This window comes from Tachypleus tridentatus, chromosome 1 (assembly GCF_004210375.1).
Source record: "Tachypleus tridentatus isolate NWPU-2018 chromosome 1, ASM421037v1, whole genome shotgun sequence".
Taxonomy (NCBI): Eukaryota; Metazoa; Arthropoda; class Merostomata; order Xiphosura; family Limulidae; genus Tachypleus; species Tachypleus tridentatus.
Genome location: NC_134825.1, coordinates 153,756,269 through 153,782,556, shown reverse-complemented (window position 1 = coordinate 153,782,556; position 26,288 = coordinate 153,756,269). Strand labels below are relative to the sequence as shown.

General features: G+C 35.4%; 1 protein-coding gene across 9 annotated transcripts in view; it reads right to left on the bottom strand.

The window, feature by feature from the left end:
- The window catches only part of LOC143227828 (ras GTPase-activating protein nGAP-like), a 215,607-nt gene that overhangs the window by 122,943 nt on the left and 66,376 nt on the right, over window positions 1-26,288 (bottom strand). For 7 of the 9 annotated variants that reach the window (XM_076459160.1, XM_076459169.1, XM_076459102.1 and 4 more), the window contains 2 exons: window positions 16,572-16,752; window positions 11,572-11,634 (listed from right to left, as the gene is read on the bottom strand). In XM_076459160.1, the coding sequence (XP_076315275.1) occupies window positions 11,572-11,634; window positions 16,572-16,752 (244 nt within the window). Of the gene's footprint in view, window positions 1-11,571; window positions 11,635-14,566; window positions 14,892-16,571; window positions 16,753-19,169; window positions 19,252-26,288 lie in introns of those variants that run through there. The other 2 variants (XM_076459150.1, XM_076459188.1) reach the window with 2 other exon arrangements.

Here is a 26,288-nt window from a genome sequence, read left to right as displayed (position 1 = left end):
TAATCGCCATTTTACACGATACATAAAATAAAAACATTATACAGACTTTAAAAGCTCGGGAATAACTATACCCAAGTTACAACAGCTAATCTAATCAGAATAGGTGGATTGACAGCCAGTATTATGAAGCACACAGCTAGCAGAGTTAAGGATGCTTAACAATATATTGGGTTTCGAATCTTGGATTTCCTGTTCTGCAGATCTTAAAGCTAACCATTATTTCAAGCCTAATACAAATTTAAGGATTTAGAATAGTAACGACAAGAAACAAATTAATATGTTTCGTTGGGTCGAGCAGTTTAATTTCAGTTCAAGACAGGCTTATTTAACACATTTTTTAAAGTTACAGATAAAATTTAGAAAAACAAGTTCCTGTTCTACCAACAAAAAATAAAACGAAACATAGTAAATAACCTACTGTTATTTGCTCTAAAGAATGGTTTAATAAAGAAGTTACCTTAACACATTTTATTCCGTATTGATATCCCTGCATTTTATCTTGGCACTTCTTTGTGACGTTAAAATAATAAATAATGCACAATGTTAAAATGAACAAACAATTAAAAACATATTTAATTAAGGCCAATGCATTACTTTACTGCTTTTCTATTACAAGTGTTCGGAAAGTCATTGTGCACTTATATAATCATTTACAGACATGTTTCAATATAGAATACAGGAGGTAAATATGAATGACAATTATAAACAATGTTGAAAGTGACCCCCATTGGCATCAGTACAGGCGTGGATCCTTCTTATTTTGTTTCTAAACACCGCTATCACTTGATTACAAAACTGCACACCTGTATAAGCCAGTGTTAACCACATCTGTTTAAATTCAGTTTTCACGCTTTATTTCTTCACTTTTTCTGTGATTTGAATATTCTTACTTTTAACTCAGATCTTCCTTTTCGTTATACCTTAACAAAGCTGTATGAGTTACATTTAATTTGAATTAGAAAGAAATCTAAATATAATGTTTCAAATTTCAGTTTGTTTGTTTTGTTTTTGAATTTCGCACAAAGCTACACGAGGGCTATTTGCGCTAGCCATCCCTAATTTTGCAGTGTAAGACTAAAGGGAAAGCGGCTAGTCATCACCACCCACCGCCAACTCTTGGACTACTTTTTTACCAACGAATAGTGAGATTGACCGTCACATTATAGAGCCCCACGGCTGAAAGAGCGAGCATGTTTGGTGCGACGGGGATTTGAACCCGCAACCCTCAAATTACGAGTCGAACGCCTTAACCCACCTGGCCATGCCAGGCCTTAAAAAGGTTGAGAACTACTGGCATAGGTGATATTGATAACCTCACAACTGGCCCCGTACAGTTGCCCCCTACGAACAACTGTCCCTGTAGGAAAACCGCCCTCCACGCAGCCATCCCCTATTATATTAATATAACTGATTAAAATAAGGAAAATATATATATATCTTGTATTTCATAGAAAAATGATTTATCTAAAATTATTTAAACAGGAGAAAATAACACAGGTTTCATGTTAAATTTTGTTTATTTTTATAACACAGCAATGTTGAACTATTGTAAAGTTATATTACCTAAATAATTGTGACACACGCAGTAAAGTATTAAACAATTCGTTCTTCTATAAAATATAAGAAATATGTGTTGTTGTTTTTATTTTAGTCAGTTGTAATAATATAAGATTATAAGAAGATATGGCTGCGAGGGAGGCAGTTGTCCGGGAAGGGGGTGGAGAGAATGTTCCAAAAGGGGCAGTTGTCTTACTACCTTTAAGCTAGAGAAATAACCATGACTTGTACGTTACAGGAATGTCAACTAAATCAATTAGCATGACTAGTAGGCCAGTTCGACTAAACCAATGATCATGATTTGTAGGTCCTAAGAACATGATGACCCCTTCAGTTAGACCAATGAGCATGACAAGTAGGCCACAAGAACGTGGAGACCTATCACAGCTACAGACATTATCATGATGGGTCAGAAGATGCTACATCGATTAGAACAGTGATCATGAATAACACTTGTCAGAAGAATACGATATGACGCTTCAATTAAAACAGTTAGGATAATTAGATCGTAAAAATCAGATACCTCGTTTCAGCTCGGACAGTCATGCGACTGATGGTTCGCGAAAATGCAAACCATTCAGTAAATTTAAACGAGTAGAATGCTAGAGAAATAACCATGACTCGTATGCCACAAGGTCAACTAAATCAATTTGCATGACTGGTCAAATGATGTCACATTTCAGCAAGATTGTTAGATCGCAAAATGCGATATCAGAAGAGGTCTAACCAACACCGCCGAGCTGATCAAAATTAAAATAGTCTTCATCTATTAAACGAGTCGCTCGACCACCGCTTAAAATTTGTAATAGCAATAAATGTACACCTACAAGATGAAGTCACCATTCCGTGATTGAAATGTCCGCAACTTGGTTTCACGGTGTTGCACTGAGAAACGACTACGTGTCGTTTTGCGACAACTAAAAGTGAGAAAGCGCTTCATACTGCCGAGGCCTTTATTGTTATTATTTTACAGTGCGTTTCATACGCTTATTCCACGTTAAAGCACGAGATGAACTATATAACACAATCATTTCGATTGCTCTCATATTTTACCCAAATCCTGAAAAGGAACTTCAAGAGTAAAAACAATGGTGTGATGGTGTAATCTAACATTATAATCAAATATATGTATGATGAACAATCAAGTACACGATAAATGTAAGACATAATGACGTCATGAACATTGCAACATAAGCTTCTAAGCACTACGTATCATCAATCTAAAATGCAATTACGTGTGCAGTTTTGTTTCTGTATCCTTTAAATGCTGATCCCCTATCTAACATCACAACACCTCTAATCGATCACGGAGGATGACAGCAGTTTAATGTACACAAGACATACGCTGGCATTACCCCAAGATACCAATACACAGACAAGCATGTACTGATCAATGCTTTCATTATGTGTGAAATATATTCAGTTCCCCGTGAAATAAAATAATACCACGTGTTGGGACTAAATTATTAGGTGCAATTTTCTACTCAAAACCTGCAGAGATAAGCTTTCACGGTATTAAAAGATACCTGTTGACAAATATTAGTTTAAATTAGCATTATATCACAAACCACCTTGTTCTTCTCCATGGATTTATGATAAAGTTGGCAATATTCTTACGCGAAATTCATCGTAAATCGTCTGTTACTTAATTAAGGGGCAAAAATTCTACCTGAAAACTACCTGTATCTGGATCCAAACTTGATTTAGGATTGCATCTCAGAAGGGCTGGTATGGGTATTAACACTTTCACTGATAACCAGAGAACAACGTTTCGGCCTTCCTGAGACACATTTTTATTTTATTTAAAGTGGGTTTCTCGTCATCAAGAGTTACTGGTTTAAGATTATGGATCACACTGAAGTATTTTCTATAATGGGAAGACAGGGTATTTTCGAGGGTTATGGTTAACAACTCTATAAAGTGTTATCGGATATATGTGCCACATTTCACGGGTGCATTGAGGTTGAGACTCTTCATCGCAAAATATGATCCGGATCGTTAATCATTCTGGATACAAAGAAAATTTTCTGAGGTTTCGAAGGTGAAATTTGATGTTATCCAATATAAACACATTTAACCTCGAAAAGGGTCGGCAGGGCGAGAGTATGCAATCTCTCCGACTGCTCTTGTTTCTATAAATAATTAACACTAATAGCTTTATCCATGGCTACACAAAACAGGGCAAAATTTAATAAAGCTCTTTGTTTACAATGAGAAGAATTTTTATGTCAATAAATAACTATTAAAATATCGAGAAACTAGAAAGTAGGATAAACAAAAACCTGTTGTCTTCTAATTCAGCGTAGCTTATTTTGGTGAGTTTGTTGTACCAGAAATTGGTACGGTATTTTAATGAGAATGGTTATACTGTGATATAAGAGACTTATAACAACTTATTATTTTTTTATTCTTCATACTTTTCGATCAAAGCAATACAAGAGCTATCAGTGCACAGTCGACCCTAATTCTGAACTGTTAGAATGTTGTTTTAATTATCGGTATTTAGGTCATTTGGGTGGATTTGTGAGGGTAAAGTACAATCTTGACATCTTCCTCCTGCATTTATGGGCATTGTTAATAATTTTATGGTCAGGCAACTGTTAAATGTTGAAGGCAACACAAACGAGGGTATTGCTTTCACTGATATGAATTCAAAACCCCTATCAGGGCCATGTCCATTCATATTCTGACGTTCAACATTTACACTCGGTTTGGTTTGAATTTCGCACAAAGCTACACGAGGGCTATCTGCGCTAGACGTCCCTAATTTCGCGGTGTACAACTGAAGGGAAGGCAGTTAGTCATCACCACCCACCGCCAACTCCTGGGCTACTCTTTTACCAACGAATAGTGAGATTGACCGTCACATTATAACACCCCCACGGCTGAAAGGGCGAGTATGTTTGGTGTAACAGGGATTCGAACCCGAGACCCTCAGATTACGAGTCGAGTGCCTTATACGTCGGGCCGTTTTACACTCGAATATACTCGCTATGTACAGTTCATATATTCCCATGTTTTTCGTACTGTTGGTTTATTATAAGTGTATTTACAAAAACACCCTTTTTAATACATTATATAATAAACAATAAAATGATGAGTTATGTAGGTCTAGCACTAAGTTGTATATTTAATGGTAAGAGGTACATAGACTCATTTTCATCATGTATGATATGGTGATGTAATACGCGTAACATTTCATTTTTTACACAAGTCTTTCTCAAAGAGCGTGAGTGATCTGCTTAGAAGTCCGTCGTGGAGTGGTTGTATGTTTGCGTATTTATGTAGGAAGTCTGAGTTTGTTGTGTGGGGAACTTTACATGTACTAGTGAGTATTCCGTTCTTTTGTTTAATTTTCTGAAGTGCGACACTGATTCAGGCTGGACAAACATGTTATATGATTGATCGTATATATTGTGTGTATATTTTTAATATGTTACTTGGTGTTTTTTCCTGTATTATTTCCTGACATACTTCTAATCTGATTTATCCTTTACCAGGTTCTGTTTGAAATTTAATTTATATATGTTCTTACCAGGTTAATTTTATGTCACAGCTGAGACCGAGAAATTTGGCGAGTGCAAAGATATACTTTGGGTTTTAATTTGATTAGTTGTTTTAGTTTTCTCAATATTAAGATTTGTGTGTTTGGTATACTAATTGTTATTCGTTTCTTAGAACAGTATTTAGATACGTTAGTTAATGAATGTTGTAAATTTGTGGCTACTATTGTTGACGTTTCAGAACTCTTCTAGATAACTACATCAGCTGCAAATTGTGAAGTAAAGCAGACATTTTGGTCGTTTTGTTATATATGTAATGATGAGTCGGGGCTAACTACCCCTCCTTGAGGTACACCTACATCAGAAGTAAAACACTGTATATATATTGTTACAATTAATTTGCACAAGAGTGTAGTACCATACATAGCAAAGGGAAAGATATTTGTAGAATGGAACTCCCTTTAATACAGCAACGTTTATGTTTAAATATTTTTGTTTGAATTTTTTTCATTTGTATGTAGACATTTAGAGTGCTGGTATTGTCACAGTATTAAGTTTTAATACTTGTTCCCTAATATGTGTATATCAGTTTCACATTTTTAATATCATCATTCGATGATAAAATTGGTACTACAGCTGTTTGGTAGGTATCATGTGTTGTGAAATAGCTTTAACCTCGCAGTCACGAAGACGCCCCGCATGACCATCAGGTTCGTTCATAACACTATATACCTAACCTCTTACGCGAGTAGTCTAGACAGGTCACTTGATTGTCTTAGTTAACTTAAATACAGAGTACTGTCTATACATTTTACAAACTTTGTGCATTCAAATAAAAAAATGCTACCGCCAAAGACGTGTTTCGTACGTAAACCACAACTTTTTACCCATAGTAATTATAACAGTATGACCCAGAACTGTCTGTGAATCTTTAACTGTATTGCAAGAGTGTAAGTTTCAGGCTTAATGTCATATGACAGAAAACAATGAAATAAATAACAGCGTCACAAGCTACAAGTATTATCACACCTGGAAATAATCTAATTGGTCAAACACAGTTTTTTTAAAGGTTACACGTATGTTTATATCCTTTTCTATAAACTAATGGTTTTATACGTAAAGTATCATGCACTACATATATATATTGCTTCAGTTACCTCCCCTACCTAAGGTGGCAAGAGGTTATGCTATCACCCCCATGTATGTTTGTCAACATGATCTCTCGAAAACTGTTAAATGTATTCTGACGAAAGTTGTAATATACCTAGAGTTTAGTTTTTGGATAATTAAGATTACAAGATTCCAAAAAATCCCTATCTGTTAACATGGGGTCTGATTTTCCACATTATGGTTGCTCTGTAACTCAATGAAAAATGATCGAATTTTGATGAAAACTTGATGGTCACACGTGGAATATAACTCCTCATTATCCTGTCCAAAGTGATCTTTGTCCGTTAATAATGAGGGGCATACTGACACGTCTTCGTATTTTTTGAGACAGCCAAGTATGTTCAATGCAACTGGCAGATGTATGCTCTATGTATGCTCTTTACTGAGTACCCCTCTAGTTAAGGAATTGTTTTTAACCCGATTACGAAAACAATTTGGGAAACATACGGCTCCGTTTTTTTTCTTTTTTGTTTTTTTAAAAGAAGATTTCCTATGCTAGGCAAAAAAACAACAGGTTAAACATAATAGTAATTAAAACTAGGCCTAATGTCCATATAACAAACTAGATAAAGTCAACTTTATGCTTGCCATGATTATGCCATCACCTTAACGAGCGACTTTTGGTCAGTTATGAACTTCACTAAAAGTTTATTTTTCTGCAGTATTTGTTTCTTTTAGCAGATACTTACTGCATATTAACCTTCAAAATAAATAAATGTTATATTTTTTCATTATGAGTCTACAGCGACACCTTGCAAAGTGGTAACATATGATATCTTAAGCAAGACTTGTTTAATACATTTAGGCAATTATCATGTGTATCCTTTTGCGAAACTCAAAACAAACTGAGCTAAGCAGCTGTATATAGCCTAATATTCTTTGCAACTTCATGAGACGTTGTACAAAATCCATTTATGTTATGTACAACATCAAGTAGCACGTAAGTTTCAGCTCGTGTAATATCGATCGCGGTTAATTAAGCTAGCAAGAAAAAGTTGTTGAAATAAGAGAAAAGATTCAAAGTAAACACTCGATTAACTTACATTATGAAATGAGTGCAAACTCGAAGGGGTTTGCTTAATTTTCTTTGTAACAGATCGACTTTTTATACTTTTGTATGTCGTGCATTACTATTTAAGTGTTTTCAAAGTAAGCAAACTTGAGAAACTCACCTCTTTATTCTTGAATGAACATCCAGGACTTAAAACAAATACGACTAGTTTAAACTAGCACGTTAAACCTAACGTTTTGAGAGTTCTTATTACGATAATACATCGGTTTCTAAGTTTCACAATACGATAAAATGCACTTTGAGTTTATAAAGAAATGGGAACACTTTCTCTTCCGTATTCTTATTGTAAGTTATGTAGGAAAAATATTCTCTGTCTCATTGACTCGGGAATTATCTTTAAAGATAAGAAAAAAATTATCTTCATTTAATGTTTGAAGCTCTACAACTCTTCAACAAACATCATTCAGTTTTTTTTTAATGCATTTTCAGTGTGAAACAGGTTGCTACGCGTTTAGGTGCAGATAGCCTAGTTGCTTTGCGCCATAAAACGTCAAACCAACCAAGCTATGCTTCGTGTTAACAAACGATAAGCGAGTAATTCCGAAACAAGCGTCGATATTAATTTCTTGAATTTGATAAAAGCTACTTGGACTGTCTAAGCTAATAACGAAATAAAGGAAGGTGATTACTTAACACAACCCACCCCCAACTTTTCCTGGACAGATTAATGGAATTTAACTTATACTCTTATCATGAATAAACAAATAACACACTATAGTTTTCACTCAAGATAACAATATGCCAAATGTTACAGACTTAAGTACAACAGAGGTGTTTCTCCACAGTTACTTCGGTTTTAACTTGTCTGTTTGTAACTAAGCGCAAAGCTACACAATGGGCTGTCTGTGCTCTGCCTACCACGGGTATCGAAACTCAGTTTCTCGCGTTTTTAAGTCCACAGACAAACCGATGTGCCACTGGTTATAGAAGTCTCGTTTTTAAAACACTTCACAAAAATTCTGTTCGTTTTTAACGATTTGTCCCACAATTCAACGTTATACATTTCACTCACAAAAGAATAATTTCTACTGGCCGGAGTGACAAAGAGTTCATGAAAATAATGTGATAAAGTTAACATCTTAAAATCATTATTATATAAATAGGATACCACAATTACTTCAAAAACCAGAACACTTCTTCAGTTTTGTAAAGAACAGAAATTAATTACAGTTATTTTGTTGTGGTGGTGGTTTTAAATCTCAACCTAGTGGAATGTTTTCACAGAAAACATGATGCTATAACTAATGCAGCAGGGCCCGCCCTGCACGGTCAGGTGGTTTGAGCGTTCGACTCGTAATCTGAGGGTTTAGATTTCGAATCCTCATCCCAATAAATTTTTGTGCCCTTTAGCCGTAGGGAGCGCTATAATGTGATGATCACTTTCACTTTTAATTGGTAAAATAATAGTTCAAGATTTGACGGTGGGTGGTGATGACTAGCTTACCGTCCCTCTGGTGACTAGTCTCTTTCACTGCTTAAATAGGGGCAGCTAGCGCAGATAGCCCTCGTTTAGCTTTACGCGAAATTCAAAACAAACAATAAGTAATTGTTTCACTCGTGCGTCATTTACCAATATAAAGAACTAATCAATATATCCGTAGACAGGTTGTGAGCGAGACACCCAACTCACTCTAAACACCATTCTTTATCTCATCTTCCGTTCCGCGCTTTTCAAATCCTTTGCACAATCAGTAAATAATTGCTGACAACATAAATTAAAATAACAAAAAGATACAAGCAATAAAGAGTTAACATTTAATTACCGATACCTCGACATCTGTATTAACTGACTACAACAAAGTGTACTTATGTTGTGGAGTCAAACACATCCTGTATTAACTGACTACAACAAAGTGTACTTCAAGCTTATGTTGTGGAGTCAAACACATCCTGTATTAACTGACTACAACAAAGTGTACTTCAAGCTTATGTTGTGGAGTCAGACACATCCTGTATTAACTGACTACAACAAAGTGTACTTCAAGCTTATGTTGTGGAGTCAGACACATCCTTATTAACTGACTACAACAAAGTGTACTTCAAGCTTATGTTGTGGAGTCAAACACATCCTGTATTAACTGACTACAACAAAGTGTACTTCAAGCTTATGTTGTGGAGTCAGACACATCCTGTATTAACTGACTACAACAAAGTGTACTTCAAGCTTATGTTGTGGAGTCAGACACATCCTGTATTAACTGACTACAACAAAGTGTACTTCAAGCTTATGTTGTGGAGTCAGACACATCCTGTATTAACTGACTACAACAAAGTGTACTTCAAGCTTATGTTGTGGAGTCAGACACATCCTGTATTAACTGACTACAACAAAGTGTACTTCAAGCTTATGTTGTGGAGTCAGACACATCCTGTATTAACTGACTACAACAAAGTGTACTTCAAGCTTATGTTGTGGAGTCAAACACATCCTGTATTAACTGACTACAACAAAGTGTACTTCAAGCTTATGTTGTGGAGTCAGACACATCCTGTATTAACTGACTACAACAAAGTGTACTTCAAGCTTATGTTGTGGAGTCAGACACATCCTTTATTAACTGACTACAACAAAGTGTACTTCAAGCTTATGTTGTGGAGTCAAACACATCCTGTATTAACTGACTACAACAAAGTGTACTTCAAGCTTATGTTGTGGAGTCAGACACATCCTGTATTAACTGACTACAACAAAGTGTACTTCAAGCTTATGTTGTGGAGTCAGACACATCCTGTATTAACTGACTACAACAAAGTGTACTTCAAGCTTATGTTGTGGAGTCAGACACATCCTGTATTAACTGACTACAACAAAGTGTACTTCAAGCTTATGTTGTGGAGTCAGACACATCCTGTATTAACTGACTACAACAAAGTGTACTTCAAGCTTATGTTGTGGAGTCAGACACATCCTGTATTAACTGACTACAACAAAGTGTACTTCAAGCTTATGTTGTGGAGTCAAACACATCCTGTATTAACTGACTACAACAAAGTGTACTTCAAGCTTATGTTGTGGAGTCAGACACATCCTGAGTACACAATATACACTGGCTGAAATGTCTCCATCAAAATAAAAACATGGTATGTTTTTCTAAATATATCCCAATACACAAAAGGTATGAGGTGTTCTTTCCCCCACAAAAAAAAAGAATTATCTATTAAGTTTGTTTGTTGAATTTCGTCAAAGCTACAAGAAGGCTATATGCGCTAGCCATCTCTAATTTACCAATATAAGACTTAAGGGAAGACAGGTAGTTATCACCACCCACCGCCAACTCTTGGGCTGCTCTTTTACCAACGAATAGTGGGATTGACCGTCACGTTATAACGCTCCCACGGCTGAAAGGACGAGCATGTTTGGCGCGACCGGGATGCGAACCCTCGACCCTCAGATTACGAGTCGCACGCCTTAACACGCTTGGCCATGCCGGGCCAAATCGTAAAGAAACAAAACATATATCAAAAGAGAAAGCCATTGTTATCGGAGGGAAACCTAAACAAAAATTGTCTTAAATTTCCACTGAATATTAGGAAGTTAATTAAACAACTAAATTGTCGTTTATTTCTCGGAATTTTTTATTAGTTCAACATTTACGCTACCGTAAAATATTCAGATTAATCCACTTTCAAATTTCTCAAGTTGACTTTTTTTTGTACCGTTCTGTATCAGTGAAGTGCATATATTGCATTATATTTAATAATTTAACATTCTTACTAGTTAGAAGTTCAATCTACAGAACTGGCCAAAGAATTGAGTGACATCTGAAATCTCTAATTTTCAATGTCAGGTACATAAAAATCTTCGGCAGTAATTCGTAGGATAAACTGCGTAAAACTGTTGCTATTCTGTGTTTACATTTATTTCTTAATAAACACGTTATCAGCAACTCTGTAGCGAACAAAATCAAAAACCACAAGCAACATAATGTACCTAGAGTTTAGAGAATGTTTAAAAATCCGAAAGGAGTCTATATTGTTGGAAACTGTAAGGCAACATAGCAAATTAGATAACAGACGAAAAAATATTCTTAAATGTTATTTATACTGACATGACGTACGAAAAAATAAACAAACAGAAAAGCCAATAGAAAACATAAGTGGTGTACTGTAATACTCACATACAAAAGTTACCTTGTACATAAAATATAATGACATTTTCACACTCAAATACTGGACTTAATCTTTCGCACTCAAACATATATAGATATGTATGAAAACAAGCAAGGACTTTACGGTTATGAGAAAAAAAGTCATGTGACCACCTCTCACCTCTCCACCCAATCGATAGGTTGCAGCCGTCTCGGTTTGATAGGAGTTGTGGAAACGGCTTACCTAAGAATACAACATATATTAAGAAATGTTTAAAGTGAACATGAACTTTCGTTTTAACTATCATTTAAGATAAAGACATATTTGCAAATAAGATTTAAATACTCGTTTTAATAAATATAAAATTGCTTGAGTGAAACTGAGTTTTCTGAGGGATGGAGGAACTATTGAACTGTTATGTCTGAGGTTTGTGGTGGACGTCAAAATGTTGAACGGTTACCTTTGAGGTTTTAGAGGGATGAATTGATAAACGGTTAATTATAGGGTATCTGTGGGATGAATTGATGAGTGGTTAACTATGAGGTTTTTGTTAGATGAACTGTTGAATGGTTAACTATGAGGTTTGTGTTGGATGAAATGTTGAACGGTTAACTCTGAAGTTTCAGCTTTTGTGGCACTAACGAGCGAAAGTTTTAGAAATCAGGTAAAATGGAAACGTACAGAGTTTTTCTCCATTTGTACCAAGTAAGTTCCCCAACTAAACCACTATTCAAGTACTGTTCTGACGAAGTATTGGCCACTAACAAAGGACGTGCTAACTAATACTTCTACTAACCAAGTAATGGGCCACCACCAAGGGACGCTTCATGCACACAAACATAATCAGATCACGAACAGAGTGCTGCCACTTATCAAAATTACGTTTCTAATATTAAGAAAAACAGCATTATGTGCCAAATTCTAGTTACTACACGAAGACACGCTGTATACACTGGTCAGTACCAGAAAATGTAGGAGGTACTTGTCGCTTTTGATACTGTCTCTACTTAAAAGATGAGTTCTCAATTCTTTATTGTTAAGCGTAAGGCCATACGATTGGCTATTTGTCCAAACCCGGTTTTTATCGTTACAAGCTTACCACTGAGCTACACTAGCGGCCAACTGATAAGTTTTACATAAAACAAATATGTGTGTGACACTTCTGCAACACCATTTTTATTGTATATTACACGTTTCTAAGTCATTCGCGAAATATCATTATATTTGGATAACTATGGGCTTACTAGTAAACTGAGAAAAATCATTTTGTATGATAAAGAAAACCTAAACAAACTTTATAGTTAAGAAGTGTGACAAAACGTAGCGAAGAGACTATTTTTTCATATTTTATTACTTAGATCTTTTTTGTTCCTGGAAATTCTTATAGAGCCAGTTCAGAGAAACTGTTTTGGTAAGTACAGTTTAGACAAACCTGAAGATTTACCAAATTCAAGATAAAGTGCATTATGTCTGATAATCATCTTTTATATTTCACCTGATTTGTTTGTGTGTTAAAATATATCTGTTTGTCTGAATTTTTTCCAACTACCCTATTGTGTGTATGTTTGACTAGCTTTGTATTGGATAACAATAGTCATGTGTTTATTAACTCCATATAAAACCCACAACAAATAAATTACATCACAGATCTCGTGGATATCGATGACGCATGAAATAAACTCTGTTTTTAATTGAAACATTTAAAATTCACTACATAAAAGTTGAAATTACTTTACGTTCGGGTTTGTTTTGAATTTCGCGCAAAACCACACGAGGGCTATTTGTGCTAGCAGTCCCTAAAGTTAGCAGTGAAAGACTAGAAGGAAATCAGCTATTCATCACCGCTCATCGCCAACTCTTGGTTTACTTTTTTACAAACAGATAGTGAGATTGACCGTAACTTTATAACGACCACATGGCTGAAAGAGTGAACACGTTTTCCGGGACAGGGATTCCAACCAACGACCTGCAGATTGTGACCCGAGCACCATAACCATCTAGCCAATACTTTATACAAGCCATTAACTTTATGAATCATCTACAAATTGTACATCTCTCTGGTGATGGTCCCCCGTTGGTACAGCGGTAAGTTTATGGAGTTATAACGCTAAAATCAGGGGTTTGATTCCTCTCGGTGGACTCATCAGATAGCCCCATGTGGCTTAGCTATAAGAAAAAAAAACGCACATTCTGATGACGTGACAATAACAATTTCTTGTGTGCCTTTCGAAGGGCCCGCAATGGCCAACTGGTTAGAACGCTTAACTCGTAATTGGAGGATCGCAGGTTCGAATCCCCATCACACCAAACATCCGCGCCCTTTCCGCCGTGGGGACATTATCAAGTCACGATCAATCCTACTATTAGTTGGTAAAATAATAGTCCAAGAGTTGGCGGTGGGTGGTGATACTAGCTGCCTTCTCTCTAGTCTTACACTGCTAAGTCAGGGACGGCTAGAGCAAATAGCCTTCGTTAGCTTTGCCCGAAATTTAAAAAAAGCAACAAAAAACAAAGCCTTTCGAAGTGCTAGAAACAAACTTACGCATATATGACTTAGTTTCGATGTTTAATTACCTGTGTCCTTATTAAACTTTAATTTAATGATGTCAGATATCATTAGTCACTGATATTGAAGTAAATACAATTTACACCACAAATAAAAACCTATTAACTTGGCCGCTATGAATAAATGGCTCGTTTCCGTTTCTAATACCCATATTTTCCAGATTACTGTATTATTAAAAGAGCTAGATAGATTTAAGAAAGTCAAATTCACTAAAATTAAATCTTATATCTTACTACACTTTGTTAAATCACTATTTGGTTATGATTTTATTTTGTTTTTAATTTTGTGTGAAAGCTATTCAAGAGCTATCTGCTCTAGCCGTTCCTAATTTAACAGTGCTAAATGGAGGCGGTTTACTGATAAGTAGGGGTACTAACAGTTACTTTGTAACTCATCCACAGCGGACAGGGCGTGCATATTTGGTGACGTATTCCCGAAACCGCGACTATCAGATTGCGGCTAGTCAAACGTCCTAACTTTGTCAGGCCTTTGAATGTGTTTAAGCATAGAGTGACGTTAAAATAAGCCTGATTATATTAGACATCTACCTAGAAAGACTTTATATAAACATATTTGTAGGAAATAAGGAATTTTACGTAACATCCTTACCCATATAATTCGCACAAGTGTAATAAATTATTCAAGAAGAACTTCACGTAGTTCATCGATATAACATCCAAAGAGCAATCACAGGTCAATCTTCGAGCACATGACGCTGGTTAAATACTTGTTTTTGTTACGCAAATCTTCAAACATACACATGAGTCAAGACTCTAACTGTTGCACAAATATATAAGTCTGGGTGATAATCAAGTACCTGTCTATGGACCAAATCATTAACGGTAGAAGGGATTAAAATCCTTATCTTTTATCAATTAGAAAATACCAGTTTTGGGTACACATTTCACTGTAGTTGTTGTACGTTGACATAAAGTCCGACTTACACTAGTAAACACTTGTGCAAACTGGTATTGTGAAAACATTATTCACCAACAGCTTCCACCTGGCATTACTAGTTGCCATGGTGACAAATCATAACAACCATAGAGTGTAACGTCCCATATAAACCAAGCAAAGAAACAATTGGCACCTTCTTATCTGAGCCACGGGATAAGTTAGATCTGTCTGTTTATAATTTACTGTTAGAGAATGGTGTTAAGTGCTTATATCTACATTAAAGTTTGTTATAGCTAATGGCTACACATTTTAAATGGAATGGACGAAAACGAAGGACAATTTGAAACGTATGATATAACCCTCTATAGCACACACACACACACAGCTACAGCTAAAACACGAATTTCACATCGAATTTTATCAGAAGCATCACACTTTTTATTGCAAATTTGTATTACAAACACTATATATAGAACTTTTGTTATCTTAGGAGCATGTGGTTTTTACGGCCGCACATTTTAAGATGTTGAATGAAGTCTGTCGCGCCATCTGTTGACGACAAGTATACCGATCTCAACGATAAAATAAGTAAAAAACTTGGTTAGTATAATAATTTATTACTGTTTGTTTTATAAATAGCTGTGGCACCCTAAACAAATCAATCAATATTTTTATCAAAATAAGCAAATTAATGATTTTCCGTATGTATGAGTAGGCGTATATGTTAGATAAAAAGAAATGTCAAGTGGTGGTTTAACACTTATAGTTTTTAGTTATATTAAACCACTCTAGCACAGTCTCTTTATGAAAGTCAAAACACATAAATATTCAATATTATCAAAAACCCAGTGCGCAAAATTTACCGTTATTCCAATCAGTCATTGGTTTTAACATTTAGAAATAGAATAAAGCCTTACAGAACTCCAATCTTACAATACAAAAATATTGTTATAAATTATTTTAATACATGTACGTAACTCTTAACCTTTGACTGGTTCTGGCATAGTTGCTGGCAAGTTTTTCATCAGCGTTTGAATTTTGCCTGACGGATGGAATATCCCCAACACTGCAACCACAGGCATTATCCTTCAAGGATTAAATATGACATTACGGAATGATATCGGTGATATGTATTTGAATTTCAGTTGTTTTGTGCTGTTCTTGGTTAATATTAATCATTGCTTTATAATGTTGACGTTAATTGTTCATGAACAATTAACGTATTGCATAGTAGTGTATTTAATTATTCATATATATGGGTGAGACTGGAGGAATGAAGACTATCATATTTATAATTTCCACGCATTTGAAAACACTAATTCGAGATATTCAGTGTACAGTTTATCTGATCTAATAAGGCCACAATCTTTATGTATTATAGGAAACTGAATGTTATCATATTATTAAAATTCCTTTACGTCATATGGTGTGCTTAAAGAAATACTACAATACTCCTTACCTTATCAATGTAGTTGATAAAAACCTGAAAATATATAATTCCAAAAGTGCTGCATGGAGTTTTATATTTCGAGTTGTTTTAGTAATGGAAAAAATTATCAGATTATTCTGCAAACAGTTTAGTTTATTTTAAAGTATAAATAAGCGAGTGACGCTTTTTTATACCGTTATTGATAAAGTATGATAGAAACTGTATTTAAAATCTGAACTTTTTTCTTTTCTTTCAAACTTAGCAACAGAATGAAGAAGTAGCACCCACCAAGCGGTGAAAATCGAAGCAGTATTTCATCACGAAGAGATGTTGTCTCTGAAAGGTCGCTGTCTTCGTCTTCTTCCACCAGAGGTGGGGGATACATATCGTTCCCCCAGAGATGTCGAAAAGCTTGCCGGCCACCGTCCAGCCTGACTCGGGAGTGGTCAACAAACAGACGGTTACCAATCTAAAGAGACAAAAAAAATGTTTTAATCGTTTGTGTGTGTGTGGAATTTGACGTAATTAATTGTTTTCAACAGATTGAAGAATATTTGCTTCTTGGTTTTTCAATTAAGAATTTTCGCGTAAAGCTACATGAAGGGCGATCTACGAATAGCTATCCTTAATTTTGAACTGATATACTACAGGGTAAGTAATTAATTAAAGAAATTCACCGCCAACTCTTGGACTACTCTAGTCCGACTGGACATTGAAATATGACGGTCAATCATACATTACAAACACGCCTGAGGCCTTCTAATGCAAGGAACATTTTTGAAACAATAGATCGCGAACCATGAATCCTCGAACTTTACCACTTTACGACTGTAAATTTATTAAGAAACCAGTAATTAGTGGAAAATTTATTAGTAGTTTTTGCCTATGTACATTTCATTTTCCTTTGGTCTAGGGTCCATCATTAAAGTTTAAAAGTGCGAACATGGGAATTCCAAGGGAGGCAAGGGAGGATTTGCACCCATGAAAAATGAGGCATACCTATATATATATACTTTTGATTTACACTTTGAACCTCCCACTCCCACACCCCGGATCAACGTCTGAACGCTCATGGCTGTTAGCCCTCTTACCATTCTCTTTTGCTTTATATACTCCTGTATTAACATGGCCTGTAGAACGGAAGGATATGAAAAACGATAATTGGTAGGAGAGAACAAGGTTAGTACAATATATATATAAAAATAATATAACTCGGTTGTAGTCCTTTTAGTTTCACATTTACTTTATATAGATTAGTCACAAATCAGTGAAGTTTAACTGTCTAGGACCTTTTGTGTTTATTGTTTACCAAGCCCGTGCAGAGTGACGACTGCTCGAAGTTGGGAGATCTGTTCATAGTTAAAAAATTAAACCTATAAGACACCTCATGGCTTAAATAAGCCAAAGATTATAAGATAAATCAGCTAAATAAGAGACCCAAGGGCTCAACTACAGCCATTCCTACTAATTTTGAACTACTAGCCAGCGCATCGTTTCACAAATTGAGGTACCGATGTTCATAAAAAGAAGTCTCAAAAGTTGTTCCATGTGGGATGTAGGAAGCGCGAAATCATAAGAAAGAAATATTGCGATAACGAATATTTTAGAATATGTACAGTAACTTGCTAGCAGTTTTTGTGTGTAGGGGAAGAGTGGTCACAGCGTAAAATATTTTGAAATGGAAGTCAAGCAAAGAATAAAAAGTTTGAGAATCTTTGAAGTAGGGAAAAAACAAAACAAGTACCTGATTATAACATAAGCTTGCTGAAACGTAGTACATTTATACAAAGTTGCTTTTACTACCTATTAAATCTGTCTCCAAACTTTATTTTCATAAAACTTGGGTTCCTCGTCATCATTGTATTTTGTGTCACAATATTGATGCAATGACGTCATGACATACCAAAACATTACTTTTACGACAGTTCGTTTAATCGGATATCACCAAGTATATTTTAAATAATATAACTACACACACACTAATAAATACATAGTAATATAAAGGGTATCGTCATCTCAAAATTTCAATCGTTGCTCCTTCACGTCACTGATGAGTGCAAGTTTTAAAATACACTCACAAACCAAGCAACCGCCATCTTAACAATGTGGTTAACAACTCCAAAAAACGTATAATAAAAAAAATAATGAACTGAGTTTAAGAAGGGTGCGAATACGGTCTGTGTTCTCGAACAACTCAACATTTCAAAGCATTTTTTTTTATATTTGCAACTTCAATTCACAAAAACACGTGATAAGTTTTTCTAGTAAATTATTATTTTATAGTCAAACAATCCATAAATTTTGATCAGTTTATCTAAAACAAAAGCATTCGTTTTCTGACTATCGATAGGTTATGTGCTTTATTGCTTAAGAAGTTTTTAGACGTTTAACATCAATAATTTGACACATTAAGTTCGATTTCCTCGGACATATTGTAAAATGTGACATTGCTGATGACCGTTTCTCATACCTGATAACCGTATCTCTAACATCACAATGAAAGATAATTTGAAAACATGGGTTTTGTAATCTTTCCTCTTTCTTTTCAAGGATTAACTCGAATCTTATCTTTTCTCCCTCTCTTTACAAAAATTACACTTCACTAATATTACCTTCCCTCTTTCTTTAAGAAGGGTAAGATTAAATGTCTATATTTGCTTAATGTTCTGAGAGAAAGCCAGACTTTCAACAATTTTATAAAAGTACAAATGACGTCAGATTAATTGTTGTCTACTTTAGTGACTCATGTAACCAAGAACAACGTTTTCTTTAACGTTCACTTTCGGGAAACACGAAGAAATACGTACGTATAATAAAAAGTGATTGTGCGTGCGTGCGTGCGTGTGTGTGTGTGTAAAGCTAGTTTTAAGGTTTTCAGTTACTTACGTCTAGGCTACTGTACTTTTTCAATTCGTATACCAGTCTCATACCTAACCAAACTAACTACTTTACCTTAAAGCTTCTGCACAAATTCATCTGCGTACAGGTATTACTTTGGAGTGTCTTACCGGTGTCGATATTCCTGGACACTTCATGCTGATCGATTTTCCATAGAAATAGCATTGGTGCCTAAAGTAACCCTGAAAATCTTCTGGATGTCTATTATACAGATATGCCAAAATGGGGTCTGAAAATTCTCTAGATATCTCAGTAACTAAGTACCTATTATGCAGAATACCCGAAGGTGGCCCTGAAAATTCGGTGTGAATTAAGTTGGTGAGCTATAGTTTTTATTTAAGTCGTTGCATAGAGACCTACGAAATAACTTAGTTACTAACTCATCCAGAAACAGTTGTCGTTCATGCCTCACCAACATAATTCACACCGAAACAGATGTCGTTCATGCAAACAAGGCTTCCTGACTACTACTACACCACTACGTCGTATTGCCAACCGGACTGATGAGCCCTGGTATTAACGAAAAGTCCCACGCTGGTACAGCGGTAAATCTACGGATTTGCAAAGCTACAAAAATCAGGGGTTCGATTCCCCTCAGTGGTCTCAGCAGATAGTCCGATGTGACTTTGCTACAAGAAAACACACACACACATTAGAGGAGAGACCTTGTCGGAGCTCAATATAAGATTTAAAACATATTTGACGTATTATTAAATTCTTTAACTTTCACTCATAAGCTCTTGATATGTTAAGCTAAATGTAGCTTTCAATAACAAGAAAATTTATCATTAAGGTCATTCTACACCTTTATAAAGTTAACCCAATCAAACAAAGTATGGGTGGATGTTCAGGAGACATCGATCTTTCAGCTGTAAACCCTTATATAACGTGAAGCTTAAGAAATACCACTAAATCATTGGCATCTGACATCTCGCGAATATTACCTTTTTGAAACAGAAACAACTGTTAATTCTGTATTAAGCAATAGTGCGTTCAAAATAAGGATTTACACACTTGAGCTTGCAGAAAAATATACTAGTGTATTACAAGAAGTTTGAGTAAAATCTGCTTGCTGATTGTGAATGTCGAAAGTCCTGTAGGATCAGTGGCACCAGAGCGGCCTCTACTGTTTTCCATCCCACCAGTCACCCAACAGAACTAACAGTATTACACTCCCCCATTTGTCAGTGGAAAAGATAGAGCTGGTAAGGAGGGAACAGGTGGCCATCCTCAATGAGTCATAACAAAACAATTTGTTTTCATAAAAACTTACGTGACTGATACCCTTTTAATCTGTTATTCATCGTAAATGAAATTATGTAAAATCTTTTACGCCAACATTCAGTGACTGATACGCTGCTGTGGTGATAACACTTAAGAGGCTATCTTACGGACTTGGAAGTAGAGCCCCTGCGAAGAATCGCAATGTCCTCAAGAGGCCCAACACATGTTGGCCATGTCTTAAAAAATGTGTATTGGTCAATTTGATTTGAGCAAGCAATCATAAAAAGATAAAATTACAGTCAAATTTCTACTAACCCTTCATTCGCTGTAAATTGTCTTCACTTTGAAATCTGTTTCATCACTAAAAGGAACCAGTCACAGAAATGACATAGCAATATCATTACAAATATTATATTACGTGTGTGTGTGTGTGTGTGTGTGTGTATGGTATTTGAAATTAATAGTTCGCCAGCCCTTCTTTACACTGTGGTCTTGACACGGTTTCATCCACCATTTAGCATGAAACAAAAACAAAACACAACTACTATATACCGGTTACTTTCGCATCATATACGAGAAATTCTAGTCAATAATTGCTGTTGTTCTACTATAGTTTCAATGACTGAAATGTATTCGAGATTGTCTTACTGAGTACAGTTCATGCTACTGTCCGTCACACTATCGTGTGATTACCTAATTGCCTTTAATTTATAAAAAATACAGCCTTTCCACATATAAAAAAAATACTTGGTATCGTTTTGTGAAATAATGATTTAACTGGCCACGTATTAGATAGAGATATTTGACCGACGCAGGTTTTAATGACATAAATGGATTGTTCTGTTTCATTTTAATACGAGACTGGTACTATAGACTGTTTCATTTTAATACGAGACTGGTACTATAGACCTGCCAAGCCAACTTGTTTTTCTTTTCTATTTTTTGGGGGGAGGGGAGGAAGAAGTTCAATCAAATCCTTTTCCCGCCTACAACAAATGGGTTAAAATATCTTCAAAAAAGGAGTACTTTTCTCACGTGCATTACTACATTGAGGAAAGTATAATGGAAAGATAAATACAAGTAAGCCTACTATTTTTCTTCAGTATTTATTTTTACCTGTTTTACAGGTTTACTGAAATATCTTAAAATCAGTATTTCGGGGGATACTCAATTTTTAGTTTTATGTAAATACATTAAAATCGAAGTTTTCGATTTTAATACTGTCACAAGTGTACTAATACACCATACATTCTCTGTCCAATAATTTCTGTTACGGAAGTAACAGCAAGCACAATACATGTTTTTTTTTTATGTTAAACTTTGTAAAAGTCGCTAACAATTTATATGAAATTAAAACTAGCTTCCCTGTAATAAACAAACGTGTATGGAAAGTGTTAAATTTCGCGATCAAAGTTACTCGGAAAAGTGGGGGCCTGTAAACTGAATAAACAGTTTCTTTTTATTTTTTATTTACTTTTTCTCGTATAGAAAAAGATTTATCGGTTAATATAATAAATCTAAAACTCGCAATAACCCAATTCTTTAAATAAATTATACTATTACTTCCCACTGACATGTTATAATTTTGCATCAGTTTATAAAATGGGCGACAAGAGCAAAGCCACATTGGGCTATCGGTTGTGTACACCACTGGGAATCGAACCCTGAATTTTACCGCTGTTCCATCAGGAACTCATAAAAATCAACAATAATATTAAACATAAACTGAATGATTTTAAAGGGGTCTGTTTCCATTCGCTTTTGTTCTTGTAAAAACGACTTTAAAAACTAACCGCGACTCGCAAAACATTTGCTATAGTTTTCATGACTTTCATTTGAATTTTCTTTATTATATTATTTTCACACACGCCATTTAGGTTTCGCGTTCTTGTAGACTTAACAAGTCGACAAATTCTGGCCTATTTTTAATAATTTTACGCGGTCATACAAATAAACTCACGTGAATATAACTTTATTTAATAAAAATACAGGCAAATTAAACAATAACGTAATGTAACGGCATTTATAATAGTGTACAGAGTATGAAATAGTTGCAAGCGTTTAGCTTATGACACAATAAAACCCGCAATAAGGAAAAAAAAGTAGCTAACAGGTGTTTATAGTGGTTTATGAAACGAATCGAAGCTAAGTCTTTGCAAAGTGAAATAAATGTAAAATTGCAATGTAGGAAAGCTTGTCTGAATATGCAGAAATGTCTGAATGCATATTCACAAAGTGATAAAGGTATGGTTTAAACGAAATGAGCATGCTTATTTTAGAACTCAGAAAGTCAAGAATTGTTATTTTGTTTTTATTATTAAGCACAAAGCTACATAAAGGGATACCTGTGTTCTGCCCACCACGGGTATCGAAACCCGATTTATAGCGGTACAAGTCCGCGAACATACCGCTGTGCCACTGGGAAACCAATCAGTCAACCATGTTTGTTTGTTTCTTAATTTCGCGTAAAGCTACACGAGAGTTATCTGCGCTAGCCGTCCCTAATTTAGCAGTGTAAGACGAGAGGGAAAGCAAATAGTCTTCATCACCCACCGCCAACTCTTGGGCTATTCTTTTACCGACGAATATTGGAATTGACCGTAACATTATAACGCCCCCACGGCTGAAAGGGCAAGAATGTTTGGTGCGAGGTGGATTCGAACCCGCGACCCTCAGATCACGAGTCGAACGCCTTAACCCACTTGGCCAATAAGTCAAGGAATTCAATATAAATTAAACTTAGTGTAGTATTAATTTTTTAGAAAGTTACACGTAGTTAAAGTGTTGTTTGTATGAACAACTTTGCCAATAAAAAACTAAAGTTCAAATCAAAGCCAGTATGAATGTTTTGCTTGTTTGTGGTTAAGCACAGAGCTGCACAATGGGCTTTGCTATGTCCACTACGGGTATTATCGAAACTTGACTTCTGGTGTTGTACGTCCGCAGAAAGCTACTTAGCTATTCTCAGTGAAAAAGCCAATAAGCAATCCGAATTCCTCGAACAAAGGCCTTTCTATCGACACGAGATATGTAACGTTTGATAAAGAACGATCTGAAAAAAAAGTTCCGAAATGATAAATGCAAGCGTGTTATTGATATAGATAATAGTTATCGGTTCATCCGTTTGTGAAAAAAACTGCTTACCACACTTGTGTCTTACAGTTATCAACAAAATAAAGTCATTTATCTATATAAATGCTTCCCTGACTTGTTAAAGGTGGTATTTACTCTTTTAATCATTTTCAAATAGTTCGTTTCAGTAATACGAATTATACCAGTTAGCCCAACAATACTAAATAAAATTAGGCTTCACCAACGTCTTAACCCTAGAATTATCAATGGAACTCTACCTGTGTTTTGAAAGACATTTTTCAAAACCATTTGCTTGTCAGTTCACGATGTTCTTGTCTATAAGTTCCCTAACATGATATAAGCCATACAAAAGATATAAACAAAAATACCATCACTAGTGCAGTTAAACCCACTAATTACTGCTAGAATTTCCTACGTATTTTATATAATAAGTAAAATAATTCGTGAATTACGAGCAAAGCTTCTTGTCATGCACTGAAAGGACAAGTTTCTATCACTGGTTCCATGGGTCCCCTAGTTTACGAAATCACGATACTAAAATCCCGCTGGTCAAAGCGCAGTTAGCCCATTGTGTATCTTTTCACTAAAATCACACACGTAAATAATAACAGCCCTTAAAGGTGATGCCACACCCGCTCGACTCGTGCATATACTTGGTGTTCCTTATCGTTCAATCTTTTGGTGTCATTTTGGGAGGTACTTTCTCTGGCCTACTTCCTCTGGCTAGGTCGGGCACAGTTGATCACACATCTAGGGAATATTTCAAGCGATCTACTACTCAAGAGACAGAACTGGCCACTCAACTAAACATTTACTGCTGTACACCAATCCCACGTACTTCATTTTTGCAATGAACATCCTTGCAAGAGTGTATATATTGATAAGGAACGTTATTAACGAATTATCAAATGCTCGTCCAAACAATTCAACAGTAATTTTCTTTAAAACAGCGATGAATAAATACAAAATGTACAGTCAACCCAATTACTTGGATCAAAGGATATATTCAATATGATTGCTGAGCGAGCCGTTTGAAAATGTATATTGTCTTTCCGTCTGTAGTTTCAATAACGAAGATTGAACTGCGTTTGTTTTTAAGCAAAAAAAAAGTTGCTCTAATGCTTTGTTGGAAAAATGTTTGGGTTTAGATATAATGATGCATCCAGAATAGGCCAGCATGGCCAAGCGTGTTAAGGCGTGCGACTCGTAATCTGAGGGTCGCGGGTTCGCATCCCTGTCCCGCCAAACATGCTCGCCCTCTCAGCCGTGGGGGCGTTATAATGTGACGGTCAATCCCACTATTCGTTGGTAAAAGAGCAGCCCAAAAGTTGGCGGTGGGTGGTGATGCCAACTGCCTTCCCTCTAGTCTTACACTGCTAAATTAGGGACGGCTAGCACAGATAGCCCTCAAGTAGCTTTGTGCGAAATTCAAAAATTCAAAAACAGCATCCAGAATAAAGCATTCAGACTAATTAAATGGCCGTGGACGATTTTGCAGCTAGATGCCACCGTTCTTTGTCATGTTCCTGAGCGCAAGAAAAGATCGCTACTGAAGAGAGTACTTTTAGACAGCTATCATTTCTATAAGTGTCAAAGCGGAAATATTCAGTACAAACCAATTTATTCGACATGGTACAATAACATTATGCATTTATATAATACCAACATGTATGTGTATGTATGCGTATATATATATATACACACACACACACTGAACAACAACAAAAATATACTCAAATACGTTTCTCTCTTTATGTGTTTTTTTCATGCTCCCATTTCAAGAATATTTCGGAAGAAGTAACTCCCCATCTTTCTTGTAAGCTTTCCTCACAAAATGAAACACTTTTGCCTTTCACTTTTTGTTCTTTTTCTCAAACTGACCGTTCAGCACATACAGAGACTGACGGGTCAGCGTTGATATCGATACGAAATTTTAGAAATTGCAAAGAAAAGAAAGTTCAATTTTTCCTGTAATATATTACTTGAAGGATAAAAATATTTGATAAATAATTCATTTTCAATGATCATACGTTCACGAAACACTGAGCGTGACAAACAAACATACATTTGGCTACTATATATAGATGGTAGTATTATATTATCAAACGCCCAGGTTAAACGAGATCAGTCTTAAATGGATTCTTTGCAGTTTTCAAGTTAATTTATATCGCTAGAGTCAACACAAGTCAATAAGGAAGCACTCTAATTTTCACTTATTCTTTAGCTACAGGTAACGTAATTTGTAAGTGCACTAAAGTGTGCCTACCGTTTACGGCTGCTATGTGTAATAAATATTAATTTCGTTTCTGAAACTTTGAAGCGTAACATATTCGATGGGACTGCTTATGGCCATGAATTCTGGGTTTGTCTGAACACAAAGCTAAATGAACGGGATCGAATCTTGGACTTTAGCATTAGTATGTCGTAAACTGGGTGTTACAGTCACGGAGAAATAAATCACGACAGGCTAATATGCTAAAGATCACTACAAATATAAGAATTGTACCAAACTACCGATACTGAGAAAAAAAAGTAAATTTTTCGAAACCACTTCATTTACCGTACAACATTATGTCACTAACAAACTACTTCAGTCTTCCTTTGTATTTAACTAAAATACTTATGTGTTAGAGACACTTTCCAAGCTTGTAAAGGAAACGATTGGAGTTGAAGATAAAGATAAGATACATCACTGGACTAATCGTTGTTAACGTTCTACCAGTCTCGATCAAAATAGATGAATCACCTTCAAGCTAAAGCAGACACAAAGAAACTAAACTACATGAATTA